This window comes from Mobula hypostoma, chromosome 3 (assembly GCF_963921235.1).
Source record: "Mobula hypostoma chromosome 3, sMobHyp1.1, whole genome shotgun sequence".
Lineage (NCBI taxonomy): Eukaryota > Metazoa > Chordata > Chondrichthyes > Myliobatiformes > Myliobatidae > Mobula > Mobula hypostoma.
Window position 1 is genome coordinate 178,197,729 of NC_086099.1, and position 20,607 is coordinate 178,218,335.

A 20,607-nucleotide genomic window follows, 5' to 3' on the forward strand; every position below is an offset into this window, starting at 1 on the left:
TTGACTAGATTTTCAACTGCCTTTGTACACCACGGTTCCTGTACCCTACCATTTTATCCATCTCATAGGAACGTACCTATGCAGAACACCATGCAATTATCTCCTGAACATTTGCCGCATTTCTGCTGTACATTTCCCTGAGAACATCTGTTCCCAATTTATGCTTTCTGGTTCCTGCCTGATAGGTTCATATTTCCCCTTACTCCAATTAAATGCTTTCCCGACTTGTCTGTTGCTATCCCTCTCCAATACTATGGTGAAGGAGATAGAACTGTGATCACTATCTCCAAAATGCTCTCCCACTGAGAGATCTGACACCTGACCAGGTTCATTTTCCAATACCAGATCAAGTACAGCCTCTCCCCTTGTAGGCTTACCTAAATAGGTGTGTTCAGGAAGGCTTCCTGAACACACCTAACAAACTCTAACCCATCTAAACCCCTTGCTCTAGGAAGGTGCCAATCAATATTGGGGAAATTTAAATCTCCCACCATGACAATCCTGTTATTATTACATCTTTCCAGAATCTGTCTCCTTATCTGCTCCTCTGTTACTATTGGGTGGTCTACATAAAAAAGAACCAGTAGAGTTATTGACCCCTTCCTATTTCTAACTTCCACCCAGAGAGACTCCGTAGACAATCCCTCCATGACTTCTTCCTCTTCTGCAGTCATGACACTATCTCTGATCAGCAGTGCCATGCTCCACCTCCTTTGCCTTCCTCCCTGTCCTTTCTGAAACATCTAAAGCCTGGCACTTGAAGTAACCATTCCTGCCCCTGAGCCGTCCAAGTCTCTGTAATGGCCACAACATCATAGCTCCAAGTACTGATCCATGCTCTAAACTCATCTGCTTTGTTCATGATACTCCTTGGATTAAAATAGACACATCTCAAACCATCAGTCTGAACACATCCTTCTCTATCACCTGCCTATCCTTTCATCTAAATTTGGCCATGATAGATCTGCAGTTGGTTTTCTACAGACCTGAATTTGAAATGCACAATAGTTAGAGTACAGTGTGAGAAATACAAACTAAAGCTTAATTCTTGGTCAAAGACCTTATGAAGGAGGAGCGATGGATCATCCTCTTATTTTCTGGCTGAAGGCAAGAAATGCTCCAATTTTGAATACATATGGTGGGTTCAGACACTTAAAAATGGATGTTCCTGGACCTTCCTTCTTCCTGGTTCTTGTCCTGTTAATGACAGAACTAGATATGCCACCTCAAAAGAGCTTCAGTCATGGATTAAATTATGGCTATAGTGTACTGCTTCAGATCTTTTACATGCATGTAATCCTTTTAAATAGTTTCAGGTCAACACACCATTTTCAGATGTGTGCCTGGTTCAGTTCCTTTAACCTCTCACCATATGTTCAATATAGTTATTGTCTTTAGCCTCTTGATAGGGTTGAATTCTTGAATAAATCTTCAAATAAAAGAGTTTTGATTAGAACCATGTTAAATGAAAAATACTGTACACTATTCCATTAAACTGGCTCAAATTCAATATATCAGACAGCCTAAAAATAACCAAAATAGAACTCTGAAGACCAAATGCTATACATTATTAGTGGATATGAAGGGGAAAACATACATGAATAAAGCTGAATTCCCTCCAGTTCATTGAATTACTGACTGATGGTATTGAAGTCACTGCTAGGAGTGACAGTAAGCCCAGGCTCATTATCCCAAAGGATATATACATTTCCATTCTCCACACCTCTTCCTCGTTCCAGGAATTTTCATTATTGAGATGTACCTAAGAAAAAACACACAAGTTTTTGACAAGAATTTGCGGCCGTTAGCAAGACACTCAGATGACACACAAAAAATAACTTCAGGTATTCCAAGGCTTAAGTGAAGAAATTATGGCTCAGTTAAGAATGTACTTTGACACACAACAAAGCAGGCAAGAGAGTGGTATGTGGAAGAAGTGTTATCACTTGTTGTTTGTCTTCAGGGCCCTATATGAAATGAGTGAGTAGTCTGAGTTTAATACCTTTGATGTATTCAAAACAAGAAAATACATTTCTTGATTTGGAACTACAGTGGGTTCCAGTTAATTGGACTCATTGGGACTAGCACATTTTGGCCCAATTAAGCAGCAGCCTCAATAAGCCGAAATTTCATGGAAATAGTTAAAAAGGTCTAAAAAAGCCAAACTGCTTAACTGAGTAACAAATTAAGTATTTAAATGAAATACAAAACAATTTAGAACACCACCAATATTACAACAGTTCTACAAAATGGTATTAGTTTGTAATGGTCATCAATGGAGGAATTCATTGAGTGTCCACTGCCGTGTCCTATTGATTGAATGTAAATGCACATAACCAGCACAGGCACCTAGTGCAGATAATGGACTGTCTTCATTGCTTTCCTGCATGAAGTAATGTCATAATCCAACAATAAATTTCCTGGTATCCTGTGTAGTCACTAGCCCAGGTTCAGTGTCATCCTCATCACTATTCTTGTCTTCATATTCCATTCCTTATTGTTTCAATACAATCCTTTTGACAATTGTGTCCTTCAAATTTTCATTTTCATTGTACCATTCAAGATGATTGTTGATACCTTCAAATTCTTCATAGTCCCCTGACTTGTTGAAGTAGCGAAATAGTTTCATGTTCACTCCCGGCTGTTTCCTGCGCCTACAAGCCTGAATGCTTGAAACCACAGTGAACAAAACGGTTCTGAATTATCTTGCTGCTTATTTATCACTAAATATCACTGACAACCTGTACTGCCTATAAAAGGTTAACCGTTGCACTCACTTCCTTGGCTGATGAAGATGTCAGTAGACATGCTTCAATTGCTATGAGAATGTGGTTTAATAAACTTTCCATAATATCTTTAATTTTGTTTTTAATGATTCCCATATCCATTGGCTGCATCAAAAATGTTGTCTTGGCAGGCAGAAATTCCAGCTGGATGTTTCTCAAACGTTCTTCATTAGGGTGTGCTGCACCATTGTCGACAAGCAGAAGAATTTTGTTTGATTTCCACTGTAGCTCCATATCCCAAATCATCAGTCATTTCTTAAAAATTTCAGGAAGCCACCCAAGCTTTCTTGATGGCATAGTATTCGACTGGTAAACGATTCATTCTAAGCCACTTAAAGCATTGCGGTTTAATGTTTTTCCCAATAATCCACAATTTCATTTTATTAGTTCCTGACATATTTGAACATCACAGTTATGTTATCAATTGCTTTCTTTGAACCTGATAGTGTTGCGTGTTTGTAGCAAATTGAATGATATGGCCAGCATGGAACAACAAAAAGACCTGTTTCATCAGCATTGTAGATACATCTGCACAAAGTTTTTGAAGCAAGCCAAGGAGTTTTGTGAATCTCTATGTGTCTGCACTCCCTTTCCTGAATTTAATGTGGTGCCCACATTTCCATCAAGCCAACCAACTGTCTGTTGCATATACACACACACACACACACACACACACACACACACACTCATCTAGTTACAATGGAAAACCATTGACAGAGGGCCTCTTCAACATCTGGTAGATGGCTTTTTATATGATCCAGTAGGCTAGTGTCAGATTTTTTCATGGCATCTTGGCAAGGTTTCAAAACTTTTTTTAAAGTCAAATTTAAAAAAAAGAATTGCTGCCTTTTGAATCGACATCCATTAGCCCAAATGAATAACATAACACAAGCAAATACAAATGATGCAACTGTTCACTCTCAGCACAATGTGATATCCAATGGCCAGACAAGTGCAAATGATGGTGACAGTCTCCTATCCCAATAAAGCAGCACAGTGTCCCAAATAAATAAAGGACCTCCTGCTATTTTCTTGATTAGTTTGTTCTTTAGGAGTTGTCCAAAACAAGTGGCTGCCCTGATTAACCAATGGACCAATTAACCAGAATCCACTATAACTGCAAATCTCTTCGAAGTTAATGATTGTTGTGGAAAACAGAACATGCATTAGGGTTGGGTTGGCACAAGCTACTGAGACTAGAGAGCAGCATTCTTGATTCTGTATCCAAATAGGAAATAGTTGCCATCTATAAAGATGACATGGCTCCCTAAAATGGAAAACTATCATTCCTCTGAGAGAATAATTAACCAATCACATAAAAGCAAAATAAAACTTTAATAATACTCTTGTGTACCATTATATTTGAAGAGTTCCTGATAAACTCATAGGAAAAATGTATAGTCCACAGGAAGTCCAGTTAAGCGGATTGGAAAACATACGTCATGAGCTAGACAGGTAAATAACATAGTTAGGAAGTCATATGGGATATTGGCCTTTATTATTTAGGACATTGAATATGGAAGTGGGTAGACCATGCTCCCTTTTTTAAACCATGATTAAACTTCAGCTGGAGTACTTTGAGCAGTCCTGGTTACTAAAGCCGAGAAGGGGTGTAATAGCACGGGTGAGAATGCAGAGAAGATTTACCAGGATATTGCCTAGAATAGATCAGTTCAGTTAGAAAGGAGTGGAAAGAAATTGTTGAAACCCGAATCAGGTCAGCGAGTGGAGACAGAAACATGAGAAAATCTACAAATGGTGGAAGAAGACCATAAGACCATAAAATATAGAGCAGAAGTAGGCCAGTTGGCCCATTGAGTCTGCTCAATCATGAGCTCATCCAATTCTTCCAGTCATCCCCACTCCCCTGCTTTCACCCCATAACCTTTGATGCCCTGGCTAATCAAGAACCTATCTATCTCTGCCTTAGATACATCCAATGACATGGCCTCCACAGCCACTCATGGCAACAAATTCCACAGGTTTACCACCCTCTGACTAAACTAATTTCTCCGCATCTCTATTCTAAAAGGATGTCCTTCAATCCTGAAGTCATGCCCTCTTGTCCTAGAATCCCCTACCATGGGAAATAACTTTGCCATATCTAATCTGTTCAGGCATTTTAGCCATCAGAATGTTTCTATGAGCTAGCCCCTCATTCTCCTGAACTCCAGGGAATACAGCCCAAGAGATGTCAGATGTTCCTCATACAGTAACCCTTTCATTCCTCGAATCATTCTCATGAATCTTCTCTGAACCCTCTCCAATGTCTAAAATAAGGAGCCCAAAACTGCACACAATACTCCAAGTGTGGTCCCACGAGTGCCTTAAAGAGCCTCAACATCGCATCCCTGCTCTTATATTCTATACCTCTGGAAATGAATGCCAACATTGCACTCGCCTTCTTCACAACCGACTCAACCCGGAGGTTAACCTTTAGGGTATCTTGCATAAGGACTCCCAAATCTCTTTGCATCTCTGCATTTTGAATTCGCCCCCCCGCCCCCATCTAAGTAATAGCCTGGCCGTTTACTTCTTCCACCAAAGTGCATGACCATGCACTTTCCAACATTGCATTTCATTTGCCACTTCTTTGCCCATTCCCCTAAACTATCTAAGTCTCTCTGCAGGCTCTCTGTTTCCTCAACACTACCCACTCCTCCTATCTTTGTATCATCAGCAAATTTAGCCACAAATCCATTAATCCCATAGTCCAAATTATTGACATCATTGTAAAAAGCAGTGGTCCCAACACCGACCCCTGTGGAACTCCACTGGTAACAGGCAGCCAGCCAGAATAGGATCCCTTTATTCCCACTCTCTGTTTTCTGCCAACCAGCCAATGTTCCATCCATGCTAGTAACTTCCCTGTAATTCCATGGGCTCTTATCTTGTAAAACAGCCTCATGTGCGGCACCTTGTCAAAGGCCCTGAAGAAGGGTCTCAGCCTGAAATGCCAACTGTTCACTCTTTTTCGTAGATGCTGCCTGACCTGCTGAGTTCCTCCAGCATTTTGTGTGTGTGTTGCCACAGAGCAGAGAGGTGAGAAGACCAGCAAAGAGACAGGAGGGAGAGGGGCAATAAAGGATCCTGAGGTGGCTGGTGGACTGAGAAGGTGCAAGATGACAGGCAAGTAGTGCCAGGTAGGAGAGGCAAGTAGGGAATGGAGTTGGAAGACTCTGGCAGGAGGGACCAACAAAAGTGAATGGGAAAAGAACAACAGATGCAGCATAGAGGGGGGAGGGAGGTGTGAAGATGGCTAAGCAGAAACACAACAATTGGAGCTGGATAGGGATGGGTGGGGGAAAAACCCGCATGTGAAGTGAGTGAATAATGTCTGGATGAGAAGGGAATAGAGGGCAAAGCTGGATCAGTGACAGCATTTAAGTGCATAAATGAGCTCTTAAAAAGCTTAGGCATAGAGGACTTTGGACAATGGGCAGTGTCTCTAGAAGGTGCAATATATCATGGCTATTTGAAATTCATTAAAACAAGTTAGTTAGCTCATCCATCAAACAAAGGAGGATCTTAACAGATGGTTGGATGACTAAAAGGTAAAGAGATTGGGAGAGAATTCCAGAGCGTGAAGACTAAATAGCACAAGTGTGGAAGGCCAGACTGAAAAGTTAACCTCAAATGGAATGATTTTCAGTCTGGGTTGACTCATCTTACATATTGTATTTATTTTCTATGTCTGGAAATACAATGAAGTAATCTTGAGTCAGTGTAATTTCTTCTCACCCTTTGCAATGCTAACGTAGTATTTATTAGAATGCCAAAATCTAGGTTAAAATAAAAGCAGATAAATAAAAAGGACAAAAACCACGGATGTTGAAAACTTTGGCTTGAACCATGAACTCAGCTTCTCTTTCCAGAAAAGCCGTGGTCAGTTGTCCAGCAAATTTTGATGTTATATCAGATTTACAGAATTAACTCCACTCCCTTCCCCAACACTTTATCATTCGCAGATGGTGGAAAATCTGAAATACACAGAAACTCTTGAAATTATTCAAGAGGCCACACAACATTGAAACAGGAGAGGAAAAAAAAGTTGACATTACAAATAGATGAGTTTGGTTATTTAAAGTTGTTGAATTCAGTGTCGAGTGCCAAGATGTGTAACATGCCTTGATACAAAGTGCTCTGTTTTGTGCTTCATCAGCATGTTTCATTTGGTTAATTTAGGTATTACAACTGGTCTTGTTCCCCTAAACCAAGGCTCAACAACAAAAAATACAGTTTTATAGGTTTGTTCTTGATGCAGGGTTAGTCCTTCTGGGAAGTAATCATATGCATTTTTCAGTTGAAAAATTCAGAGTTTGGACAGGAACTGGCATCTCTGTTGTTGTTCTGCCTAGATGGAAAAGGAGGTGAGAAGAGATACAGGAAATAGATGAAATGCAGTTAATGGCTTTGTCCACTAAAGTAGAGAGTTCAATGTCCAAACTCAATATCAATTATTTCAACTTTGGGTAACTTACCTTTACTTTCTTTCTGACTCTGACAGAATCAGCCAATTCTGTCCATCATCATTTTGGCTTTTTATTATCTTTTTCAATTTGTATAGCGTAGCCTGCTGGGCATTTTCCACTGCCTTGTCATTTACACATTAAATAGTTAGAGCCACATGCCACATAACTGAAATTTTAATTGATATTCTAACCACTCCATTAATCCAAGCAACACACATAAAAGTTGCTGGTGAACGCAGCAGGCCAGACAGCATCTCTAGGAAGAGGTGCAGTCGACGCTTCAGGCCGAGACCCTTCATCAGGACTAACAGACGCTCCATTAATCCAGTTGGTCTCCTCCTATTGAATAATCCCTTTGGTCTAGCCATCACTTCCCCAACTTCTTTGCTACTGAAATCCAACACGTTTTCCCTCTTTTCTCAGGTCTCAAAAAGAAACATTAATTCTTTGGTATTCCACAGATGCTCTGTCCTTTTCTATTGTTTTCTGTTGTTACTTATCTACTGGAGAGGTTCACCAGGAAGTTGCCTAGACTATTAGATGCCAAGGGAGGTTGGAGAAACTTTAACTGTTTTCTCTGAAATGTAGGAGGCTGAGGAGTGACCTGCCTGATGGGAGCTTCCAAACAATAGTCAGAATGTGGGGTACATATTACAATGAGAGATAGACAAGTCATCTAAAAAGGGCATGTTACATAATTATAGGGGATTTCAATATGCAGATTAATTGGGGAAAATCAGGTTAGTGCTGGATCCCAAAGGAGGGAATTTGTAGAATATTTATGACATGCCTTTTTAGCGCAGCTTGTGCTTGAGGCCACTAGCAAAAATGTGATTTTCAATTAGGTATTGTGTAATGAACCAGATTTGATTAGGGAGCTTAAGATAAAGGAACCCTTAAGAGACAGTGACCATAGTATGATATAATTCTCCCTGCAGATTGAGAGGGAGAAGCTAAAATCAGATGCATCAGTGTTACAGTTGATTGAAGGGAACTACAGAGGCACGAGAGGAGATGGTCAAAGTTAACTGGAAGGAAACACCCAGCGGGGGTGAAAGGCAGAACAGCAGTGGGTGGAGATTCTGGGAGCAAGCCAGAGGTGCAGGACAGATTAATCCCGAAGAAGTAGTAGTATTCTAAAGAGAGGATGAGGTCTTCACGGCTGACAAAGGAAGGCAAAGATAACACAAAAGCAAAAGAGAGGGCGTATAATATAGTAAAAATTAGTCAGAGGCTTTTAAAAAACAACACAAGGCAATAAGGTGAGAAAAGAAGAATCACTGGCATGTATCGTGAAATTTGTTGACTTAGAAGCAGCAGTTCAATGCAATACATAATATAGAAGAAAAAAACTAATACTAATAATAATAATGTAATTAATTACAGTATACCTGTGGTATATTGAATAGATTAAAAATCATGCAAAAAAACAGAAATAATATATATTAAAAAGTGGGGTAGTGTACGAGGGTTCAATGTCCATTTAGGAATTGGATGGCAGAGGGAAAGAAGCTGATCCTGAAACACAGAGTGTGTGCCTTCAGGCTTCTGTGCCTCCTACCTGATGGTAACAGTGAGAAAAGAGCATGTCCTGGTTGCTGGAGGTTCTTAATAATGGACACTACCTTCCTGAGACACCGCTCCTTGAAGATGTCCTGTATACTTTGTAGGCTAGTACCCAAGATGGAGCCAACTAAATTTACAACCCTCTGCAGCTTCTTTCTGTCCTGTGCAGTAGTATCCCCCCCCCCCACTCCATACCAGACAGTGATTCAGCCTGTCAGAATGCTCTCCACGGTACATCTATAGAAGTCTTTGAGTGTATTTGTTGACATGCCAAATCTCTTCAAGCTCCTAATGAAGTATAGAAATATGAAGGCAAGCTAGTAAATAATATACAAGGGTGATTGATAAGTTCGTGGCCTAGGTAGGAGTCAATTTTAGAAAAGCTAGCACATTTATTTTTCAACATAGTCCCCTCCTACATGTACACACTTAGTCCAGCGGTCGTGGAGCATATGGATCCCTTCTTTGTAGAAGTGATCCACAGCAGGGGTGATTGATAATTTCGTGGCCTAAGGTAGAATAAGATGAGTTATTAACTTCAAACTTTCTGCATTATCACTCGAAGAGTTGAACTGCACGTGCATGTAATGAGAGAGTCTTGGACCTCCAGGTGGTCCACAGCAGGGGTGATTAATAAGTTCGTGGTCTAAGGTAGAAGGAGATGAGTTATACAGCTCTTGTTGCATGCATGTGCAGCTCAACTCTTTGAGTGAAAATGTAGCAAGTTTGAAGTTAATAACTCATCTCCTTCTACCTTAGGTCACGAACTTATCAATCACCCTGCTGTGGACCACTTCTGGAGGTTCAAGACGCCGAGCTCTACAAAGAAGGGATCCGTATGCTCCACGACCGTTGGGCTAAGTGTGTAAATGTAGGAGAAATAAGTGTGCTAGGTTTTCTAAAATTGACTCTACCTACCTTAGGCCACAAACTTATCAATCACCCCATGTAAAAGAGGATACCAAAAGTTTTATTAAAGAGTAAAAAAGCAGAGAGTAGATATTGGACCGCTGGACAACGATGCTGGAGATGTCATAATGGGGGATAAAGAACTGGCGAACAAACTCAATAAATTGTGGAAAACACCAGCAGTATGCCAGAAATTTCAGTGTGTCAGGGGGCAAAAGTCTGTGTAAATTAATAGCAGCTGGCCCATACTCCAGATGAGGTGGTGGAAGAAGATATTGTAGCAACTTTTAATAGGTGTTTTGACAGACACATGAACAGGCAGGGAATTGAAGGATAGAACATGAGTAGTTTAAACTGGCATCACGGTCAGCACAGACACTGTGGGCTGAATGGCTTGTTCCCCTAGTGTTGTGTGTTCTGGGCAGTGTAGGGTCTGTGGCTCAAGCAATAATATTAACAAAGTTGTAGTAAGATAAATACCTCATCCTGTTTATCTTAATGGACATCAAAGGCACATGTTCAACAGTGGCAGGTTAACTATCTCAGCAATAAATAACGTCAACAACAAATTGATTTTAAAAAAAGCAAACGTCACTTATTAAAAAATTACCTGCTGGTAGGCCATGTTGAGGTAGAAATACCGTTCTGAACGTCGCATTGGAAGGCAAAGGCTGTATACTGCATGAACAGAGGCAAAAAAGAAACTCAAGAGCCCAAGCTGCTTCCGACATTGCAGCCAATGTTCCAGCCAGACAGGAAACCGACGATATTTAGTTCCAGAATTCAACTGAAAAACAGCTGCTAGCAATCCAGCCAGGTACACAAGTGACAGGAGAGTAATAGCAACAACAGGCAAAGTCTTGTTCACTATTTCGATTGGAATTTTATAGAAGTTGCTTTGTTTGTTCTTCACATAGGGGTGTACGATGTCACGGATGAATGAGTATATGTAGAAGAATATGGCTAGGCCAATAGCCACAAGCACAGGGCCTCTCCAGTGGGTGAAGAGATGTAGGGGCATATTTTCTATTTCCTTAGCTGAAGACAATGTTCCCATGTCAACAGGAATAAAACCCAGCTGCCGAGTGAGTTCTATTATCAGTTGTCGGGCTTCCACCACGTTGCTGCAAATGTATATCTGATAGATAATAGAAAACAAAGCAAGTGTGAGCAAATCCCAAACTATTTTCCATTACAGACATCATGTTAAAAATGCAATCAAACAAATATCTCAAAAACAAATTAAAATATTTTTTCGATTACATACAGTTACAATAAATCTTAGTATCACAAGTGATCAAATTACTTTGCAGACAAAACATTAAAAAAGCAGACAATAAGGTATTGCATGTTAATTCTTAAATTTAAGAGTAGATTTTCCTGAGTAGGTTCCTTAAGGTTGTTACAGTCGGATGATAATGTTGATGAGTTCCCACTACCTATTAAATCCTCCCAATGGCACGCACCTCAAATAGCCTCTGACAACGAAGTCCAGCTCCTGGCCTTCACGAGTGGCTTAGCTACTAAGCCCAGTGGAACCATTTCCACTGATAGGAGAAGGGTCAAAGACGGGTTACAGCTGCCTTAAAACTAGTTACTTCAGACAGATGGAGCTTGTTAGCCATGGTTGGCAGCTCGTCTAGCAGGAGGAAAACTGATCTCAAGCCTCTGCTGTCTTGCAGCTATACCCACTCATGGGGAAGGCTTCAGGAGTAAGCCCAGAGGGAAAAATCCAGAGCTGGAGTCCCTAAGGCAGCTCTACATTGAGTTCAATGTGGACGGGCATCTCCCGCAATGCTGCTGGTACCAGACTGTATCAACCACTGCCGTTCCTTTGGGTTCATCAGATGTGTGGAGAGGGGGAGCTTGCTCTCCATATCGTACTGCCCAAACAGCAAGGATGCAATACCCGTGGTCAACTCTGACTGACAAAGGCCCTCACCTCACACGAGTAGATTTTCCACCACATGCTGAAAAGTCAAATGATCATAAAGCAAGGCTAAAATTAAGGAATAGAGAAGAAATAATCTTATTTTTAAATCTTGGATTTTAAATGTACTATTAAAAAGTCAAAATGTTGTGGCTCAGAAGTACTTTGATATTTCAGAGTAAGCACTTAAGTGTGCATTATGCACATTGGCACTGCTATCCTGCTATTGCTGCCATGTTTTTTTGGACTACAACAGAGATTATAATTAAAAAATGCTGTAGAACCTCCCTAGGTGAGACCTCACTTGGAGTACTGTGAGCAGTTTTGGGCCTTTCATCTCAGAAAGGATGTCTTGACACTGGAGAGGGTTCAAAGGATGTTCACGAAAATGCTTCCAGGATTGAATGGCTTGTCATATGAACAGCATTTGATGGCTCTGGGCCTCTGTTCACTGTAAATAGTGAAAGGCCTTGGCAGAGTGGATGTGGTGAGGATGTTTCCCATGGTGGGAGTGTCTAAGACCAGAGGACACAGCTTCAGAATAGTGGGATGTCCTTTTAGAAGAGAGGAGGAAGAATTTCTTTAGACAAAGTGAGGTGAATCTGTGGAATTTGTTGCCACAGCCTGCTGTGGAGGCCATCTCTATGTATTTTTAAGGCAGAGGTTGATAGATTCTTGACTAGTCAGGGCATGAAGGAATACAGGGGCAGGGGGGAAGGAAGGCAAGAGTTTGGTGCTGAGAGGAAAAATGGTTCAGCCATTATGAAATGGCGGAACAGACTTGATGGTTCAAATGGCCTAATTTCTGCTCCTATATCTTAACTACTACAATGTACATCTTTAAAAAATTATTATAGTTCGAGAGCAAGAATTAACTTTATGAAATCTAACAATAAAAAGGGAATTACACATTGAAGGCAGGCAAGGGTAAAAATAAACCTTTGTTTATATGGTACTTGAAATTTATAAAGAACTGTAAATGGTAAAAATATGAATTAAGATACAAAATGTTGGATTCTGTTCACAGTCAAGCAATATGTGTGGAAAGAAAAACTGAGTTAACATTTCAATTCTGAGAATGTTGTCTCTCCTTCACAATTCTGTCAAGTTAGTTTTAAGTTGCAGAAAGAGAGATGAATAGGACAAAAGGGATTTTCTCTTGAAGAGTATACCCAGGGTTACTGCAGCAATAAACTGTTGAAGTCACTTATTTCATAAACTAATGGTAGCAGTTAGAAAATACAGAAAAAGGACACAAAAGCTATAAGTAGGCCTAAAGAAAATGCTCAGCTTGTCTGGCTGTGCTAGTGGAGATAGTACAGAACCAATATTACTGAAAAATTACTATAGCAGAAATGGTTAGTCCTAACATGGAGAAAGTTAGTCATGGTTGTTGAGTTGGATACCAAATCCTGAATGCTGGAGAAGGGATACAACTGAAAGTGCAGGAAATTGAGGGAATGCAGCTAGGTGCTCTGAAAATCATTGCAGCTGGGCAGCCACAGTTCAGAAGCAGGAAGACGTTTCAGGAACAAAATGTTGGGGAAACTCAGCAGACCCTGCAACATATGTGAAGAGTAACAAAGGGTCAATATTTGGGGCCACAACCTTTCATCAGGAGCACCCATTTCAGGGGCACCCATGTTACAAGTCAACGCAGATTCAAAGGAGACAAGAACTGGAAGAATTAATAGAGTACTTATAGAAGGTAGAGTCGGAGAAAGTACAGTGAAGTTAGCTATGGCAGTCTACCTGCACTCAATCCAGACAGTGGCACAAGGCCTCCAGATGCCTGCCACTTTAATTTTCCATCTCAGTTCCAATCTGACTTGATGCCTGAGGTCCATTGTAAGCTTAAAGAACTAACCGTATCTCCTATTTTGGAAAATTGCATCCTTCTGGACTCAATCAAATTTGATTACTTTTTAGGTAATCCAATTTCTTCTTTTATTTCAGAACAGATCTGTTCTGGTTTAATATTGGTTTAACTGGTCTTATCCTATTAGAAATATTCACTATCCATCACTCCCTTCAAGCTTTCTACAATTAAAACTAAATTGTCTTCTCCGCTTCCCAGTCTCTTTGACTTGAAAAGAGAACTTCCTTTTGCTAAAATTGCCTGACCAGCTTTGCTTCCATTACTTCGTTTTAAATGGAAAATTGATATTTCAGCTATATACTTTCCTTGAAGCAAAGGCCATCAATTATTTCCCCCCCCAAAAAAGATGCATCTTATAAAAGGAGGGAGTGGGATTAGCACAGTGGAAGTGAGACTGAATGGGATTGCTGTGTGCTGAGAAAGCAACCATTTGTCCAAGTTAAAGGCTATAGCTCCAAGATTACATTTGAATAGTTTAGAGCAAATTAGATGAGTTTGTTTTAAATTGGCTATTCAATGTTTTAAATGTTCATGCGTTTAAAAGGGTCTCTTATTGGGAGGATAGTATAGTGGTGCATGCATTATATATTATACTGATCTAGCAGTACAATGCAAAACACCTCATTCTAATAAATATGAGGCATTCTGTGATTCAGTAGCTAATATGCTGAGAATATGAGATGAATGTTTGGGTGCAGTTATAGCTGCTCTTAACTGCTTACATATGAGATGATATAAATGGTTGGAAAGATACAAGGTAATTATTTGATACAAAGTATCAAATCTCTTACTAGCTCTTCTTTCAGTTAGTCCTGACGAAGGGTCTCGGCCTGAAATGTTGACTGTACCTCTTCCTAGAGATGCTGCCTGACCTGCTGCGTTCACCAGCAACTTTTATGTGTGTTGCTTGTATTTTTGCCATAACATTTTAAAAGTGAAAATACTATCAGTCACATTTAATCTCTAATGATTTATTATTTACAAATTACCATAATTTATTGCTTTGATATTTTAAAAAAGCTCTACTACTAATGATTTGGCGCTGCTCCTTTGATTCTCCACATTCAGATAATTGTTGCACGTTAGCTCTAGATGTCTTGCTGCTGGGAATTCCATACATTTGTTTATTTATCTTTGGTGATGAGTGCCATTTTTAAATGACACAGATCGAGGTGACAAAATAAGAGTAAATGCTGTCTAAAGTATGGCCAAAAGCTGAGATCAGCTGAGAAAAGAGTACAGCTAGATCTAAGGTGCAAGAATCTGGCTTGGTTTGTAATGTACTGTGACGGCTTCTATTGCAGAGAACAGACTGTACTTTGCTAAATGAATGCAACATATTCTTGTCATTTATTTATAACGTTTAAGCTACAATTTCATCTTGTACACCAGGCGACTGGTTCTGTGTGGTTAGAAGTACCATGTTTTTCCCTCAAGATTTTCCTAGTTGGGGTGGGACAGGATGAGGGCTGGACAGAGGTAAATACATTCTCAAGTTAAATAGTGACACAACTACCTAATAGTGGGGATAATAAAAACTAACCATATAATTGCAATATGCCAAAAACCTGAAAATACAAACATTACAAAGAAACCCAAACATCTAAAAAGGTATAATATTTATGACATTATATACAGACAAAAGACTGCAGGAGCAAAAAAAAACTGCTAGAAGAACTCAGAAGATCAGGCAGCATCTATGAAGAGATATGGACAACTGGTGAGACCCTTCATCTGGATACACAAGATAGTAAAAAGACCAAGCTGCTGAGGTCAGATGTGAAACTTAAGGGGTTAACGTTTTCGTAATCCTTTGAAGTGTTTCTTTTGAAGTGTTAGTGCCCTGGAATAGGTTTCTGATAATGTTAATGAGTATAAAGAGTAATGCTGTTTACAAGTTCACATTTTTGCCACATGATTAATAACAGGAAGTTGTATAGTGTTACATTTTTAATTAATGTCAATACGTTCTCAAAGGAATATCAGTGATTTGCTGTAAGCTTATAATAGTATGATTTGGAAGTCATAATTAACCAAATCACCCAGCTGAGAAGTTTAAATACTAATGCCATTTACGTCCAACTGAATCGAAGTTGCTAATTTGTGACCAATAATCAATGTTATTCATGCCAGAGTGGTATAAAGGATATCGTTAATGGATAAACAACATTTCAAAAGTCAATGTTAATTTATTCCAACACAGAATCTAATTAAAATGTTAATCATTTAGTCCCTAATTGTTTATCATTTTACAAATTGCTTCACCTTAAACACAATAGATTCTGCAGATGCCAGAAATCCAGAGCAACATATAAAATGCTGGAGTGACTCAGAAGGTCAGGCAGGGTTAATGGAAATGAAAAAAATAGCCCGCATTTCAGGCCAAGACCCTTCATCAGCACTAGAAACAAAGACAAGCTAGATGATAGGTGAAGCCAATTGGCTGGAGAGGAAGGAATCTGATAGGAGAGGAGAGTAGACCATGAAAGAAAAGGAAGGGGAAAGGGTACCGGGGAAGGTGATAGGTAGGTGAGGTAACAGGCTAGAGTGATGAATGGGAGCGGAAAAGAAAAGAGAAAGAAAAATTTTTAAATTACCGGAGGGAGAAATTGATGTTCATGCCATCAGGTTGGAGGCTGCTTACACAGAACATAACACTTTGCTCCTCCACCCTGAGAATTGCCTCATTGTAGCAGAAGAGGAGGCCATGGACTGACATGTCGGAACAGAAATGGGATAGGAATTAAAATGGTTGGCTACTGGAAAGTTCTGCTTTTGGCAGATGGCATGGAGGTGCTTAACAAAGTGGTCTCCCAATTTACGTTGGGTCTTAGTGGTGTGAGAGCCACACCGGGAGCACTTTAAACAATATGCAATTAACAAACTGCCTTGCCTAGAGAGACTGTTTGGGATCTTGAATGAGGTAAGGGAGGATGTGAATGGGCAGGTGCAGCATTTCCCTTGCTTGCAGGGATACAGGCCAGTAGGGAGATTAGTAGGGAAGGAGAAATGATGTCCTCACCTACCATTCCCTTGGTCAGTTGTCCCTCCCCATCTCCTTCCTGGCACATATTCCTGCAACCACAGAAGTGCGACATCTGCCATTCACCTCCTCCCTCATCTTCATTCAGATCCCAAACAGTCCTTCCAGCTGAGGCAACACTACCTGCAAATCGGCTAGGGTCATCTATTGTACCTGGTGTTCTGATGTGGTCTCCTCTACATTGGCAAGACCCAACATAACTCGGGGAACTGCTTTGTTGAGCACCTCTGCTCCATCTGTCAAAAGCAGAATTTCCCAGTGGCCAACAATTTTAATTCCTGTCCTTATTCCTTTCTGACATGTTGGTCCACGTTCTCCTTTCCTGCCATAATGAGGCCACTCTCAGGGTGGAGGATTATCATCTCATAATCCATCTGAGTAGCCTCCAACCGAATGGCACAAACATCAATTTCTCCATTCAGTGATTTTTAAATTTTTCACTTTTTTTCACCCCTCTTTCCTCTTTTTCCATTTCCCACTCTGGCCTTTCACCCTTTCTTCTTACCTCCTTGTGGTGCCTCTCCTTCTTCCCTTTCTCCCTTGGTCCACTCCTTTCCTTCCCTTCTAGTCCTGAAGAAAGATCTTGACCCAAGACGTCACCTGTTTATTCGTTTTCATAGATGCTGCCTGACCTACTGAGTTCCTCCAGAATTTTGTGTGCATTACTATACTTTGCCTTCATGTTAGTAAAAAGCTCTATTCCTAATACAAGTGGCAAGATGGCAATACGTCTCTACCAAAGGAGATTGAAGGCGCTCCTTCCCTCCGCTAGCCTGCAGGTCACCTTTGGGCAAGATACAGTACTTGCTTAGCCACCCTGATCAGGGTCACATGAAACCGTGTGAGCAGGTGGTGGATGGTCGTATGAGCAGTTGGGTCATATCACAAGTCCTAGTTATGTGACCACTAGCACCAGGCAGACAGTCTCTGAAGCGTATTGATAATGGCTGAGGTCACCCATCTTGTAAAGACACTGCCCAAAGGCAATAGCAAACCACTTCGGTAGAAAAAATTGCCGATAACATTCATAGTCATGAGATCATGATTACCTACATCATCTGACACAGCACATAGTAATGATGATGATGATGATGACTACTAACTTTGCACTGCTTCTTCAATTCTCCATCTTTAGATAATTCACTTTTTCTGACTTCATGTGACTGGCCATTTTTGCCTATCATCTTCATTTTCTTTGTACAGCCTTGCCTACTGCAATAATTTTCAACTGCACCTTGATCAAATTGTTTCTCCCTTTCTTAGTCCTGGGCTTGAAATGTTAACTATTTATCTTTTCTCAGTTGCCTGGCCTGCTAAATATTTCTAGGTTGTTATTTATTTAAATTTAGATTTCCTGATTTTGCATTTTTTTGTTTTATTTCCAATTCAGCTTAGTGCATTTTTAGATCAATACACAGATATTAAACGAAAATTCAACTGAGTAGTTGCATACTACAAATCATTACCAATCAAGAGTAACAGCGAGAGTATTGTTAAATTCTGTGTTGATATTTTATACACCTGAATTTAGGGCAATGGAAACCAAATCCCTAAATATTGCTGATTCCATTAAAATACATTTATTTATTTACCAATTAATTTGACCACAGATTTAAAATTTGAATTCTACTTGAAGCTACAAATATGACATATTCTTACCTGCCGATTAGCATTTTGTGGACCAAATTGGAGTGCCCAGGCAGATATTACATTAAAGCCTTTTACCACTGTGGAATCTGGGAACAGCGAAGCAAGATATTCTGCATTGGCTTCTGAGTACTGGTTTATTCGCACATTGTTACTCACATCCACAAGGATTTTGCCTATTAGCAAGTGCTTGAGGTCCCACAAGGAAGCATAATGCTCACGATGTATGGCAACAAATATGAGATTTGTTCTTATAACAGCATCCTCCTGGTGCATGATTTCAGCAAGAGGAGGGAAGTACCCGACAGCACGTTTGGGATTTCGGCTTCCTATGATTACCGAGTATCCAGACCGTATACATCTGATTGCCAATGACTTGGCAAAATCTCCACTTCCCAAAATCCCTATGGTAGACTTGGATGATTCCTTAAAGCTGTTTGTGCCATTTGGCAAGAGGGTCTCACTGGCTTCTTTGCTATTTCTCACAATGGAGATCGAGTCCATTGCTGAAAGAAAGAGAACTTATTTTAGTACAGGGAAAAAAAATTAATACATCTGATTTTCCTCTTTAAATAAAAAGGGCTAAAGTGGTAGAAATAGCAGAAAGATGGATGGGAATGTTTCGAACCACACTGAACTCTTCCATTCGGTTTGGCCTAAATCCAGAAAAATCCCATTTCAAAATGCCAGCTCCAAAAAAAGAAGAGAAAACATGCCACAAATGATCTCATAACCCACATTTTTTCCCTTTCAAAAACAAGATCCTTTTGAGTTTGTAAACATTGTAACTTTATCCACGTACACATTCATAAATGCAAATACTCTCAGGTAGCTCATAAGCTAAAACACATCATCCTTTCACTCCATGAACCAGACAGCTAGGGAATGGACATATAGGCATTGTGTGAAAGCTAACACTTTCTTAAACTGTTCATTGTAGTTACAATAGTATCTTTAATAATATTTAATTTAACCTCTTCTGTTAAGACAAGTGGATTTTCCATTGATTTGTTTCACTGTGTGCATTTACCAAATCTTTTACCCAGGGTAAAATATCTAATACTAGAAAGCCTAGCTTTAAAATTATCGGGGTTAAGTTGAAAGCAGATTTGCGGAGTAATTTTGAAAAAACAGAGTGGTAGATGCATGGAATATGTTGTCCGTGAATGGTGGAAGAAAGGCACGTGAACATGCAGGGGATGGAGGGATTTGGATAATGTGCAAGCAAAAAAAAAGTTTATTTTAATTTGTCACTGTGGGTGTCACAGGCCTCATGGGCCAAAGGGGCTATTCCTGAGCTGTTCTCTGCTCTGTCTCCAAATGCATAGAGGAAATGACTACAATAAATGAAAAACACTGCTAATGCCAAAAAATATGAAATAAGAACAGGAGATTACAGGTATACACAATGTTCACTGCTGTAGTCTATTTACTCGTATAAGGCATGCTTCCATCCTTTTCATTCACCTAACTATACTAACCTCAAGCTCTCTCTATGATATACGCCTCTTGGCATTCAATGACGCACATAATTATAACACTGATAAAATAGATTAAAAATAGTACCTTGTTAGCTTATATTTTGTTGTACTGTAAAGTCAGGAAAATGAATTTGGTGGAAAGTATTTAAATATTTATTTGCTAAATTGAAATCTTCATCTTTTGATGCCTTTTTCTTTAAACCAGCACAAGTAAACTAAACATACTTCAGCCAATGCAAATTATACACTTTCAAAAATACATTCACTAAAACAGATTTTTAAAATTAAACTAGACACTGTCAGATTGAAAACTTAACTGCAAAATGTAGGATCCAGAGCAGTACATCTCCACCACAACATTTAAACAAGTTCAAGAGTAAATGCTTCATTTCATTGGAATGCACTGGTATTCATATTAATGCATATACAATTTTAAACCTGTCAATAGAGTAATCTCAGTTTAAAATAAGAGATCACAATTCAACTGGAACTGTATCTTATTTTTACAACATGTTATGAAAATTGCAAACACAATAAAAATACTTAATCCAAAATACTGAATGCTACCAACATAGAAAAATGACAAAAATATGTAATTATGAGCAGAACATTGCTTTGAGAAGGACTGATGCAGGAACTGACCTTGTTATATTTTTCCCCGATCTCCTCAGATAATTGATAAGAATGTCTAATGGAACTGTGATCTGGCAGAGAGAAAATAATGAAGGCATTGTTAATATTTGGATGATGAAATGTGTGACCTTGAAAAATTATTTTCTTGTTCTGAATGATTATTTTTTTGTTGAGAAAGAACACCAGGAACTCATCTGTATGGATTGTGTTTTGCCCAGCAACATGTCACAGTTCCACAGAATGAGGCATGATGTATTTCTT

General features: G+C 39.6%; 1 protein-coding gene across 2 annotated transcripts in view; it reads right to left on the bottom strand.

The window, feature by feature from the left end:
* Positions 1-20,607, bottom strand: part of LOC134343617 (metalloreductase STEAP2-like) — a 46,575-nt gene that overhangs the window by 6,333 nt on the left and 19,635 nt on the right. For both annotated transcript variants that reach the window (XM_063042384.1, XM_063042383.1), the window contains exons 2-5: positions 20,356-20,417; positions 18,245-18,738; positions 10,344-10,871; positions 1,598-1,762 (exon numbers count right to left, since the gene is read on the bottom strand). In XM_063042384.1, the coding sequence (XP_062898454.1) occupies positions 1,598-1,762; positions 10,344-10,871; positions 18,245-18,736 (1,185 nt within the window). In that variant the 5' untranslated portion in view covers positions 18,737-18,738; positions 20,356-20,417. The remainder of the gene's footprint in view (positions 1-1,597; positions 1,763-10,343; positions 10,872-18,244; positions 18,739-20,355; positions 20,418-20,607) is intronic.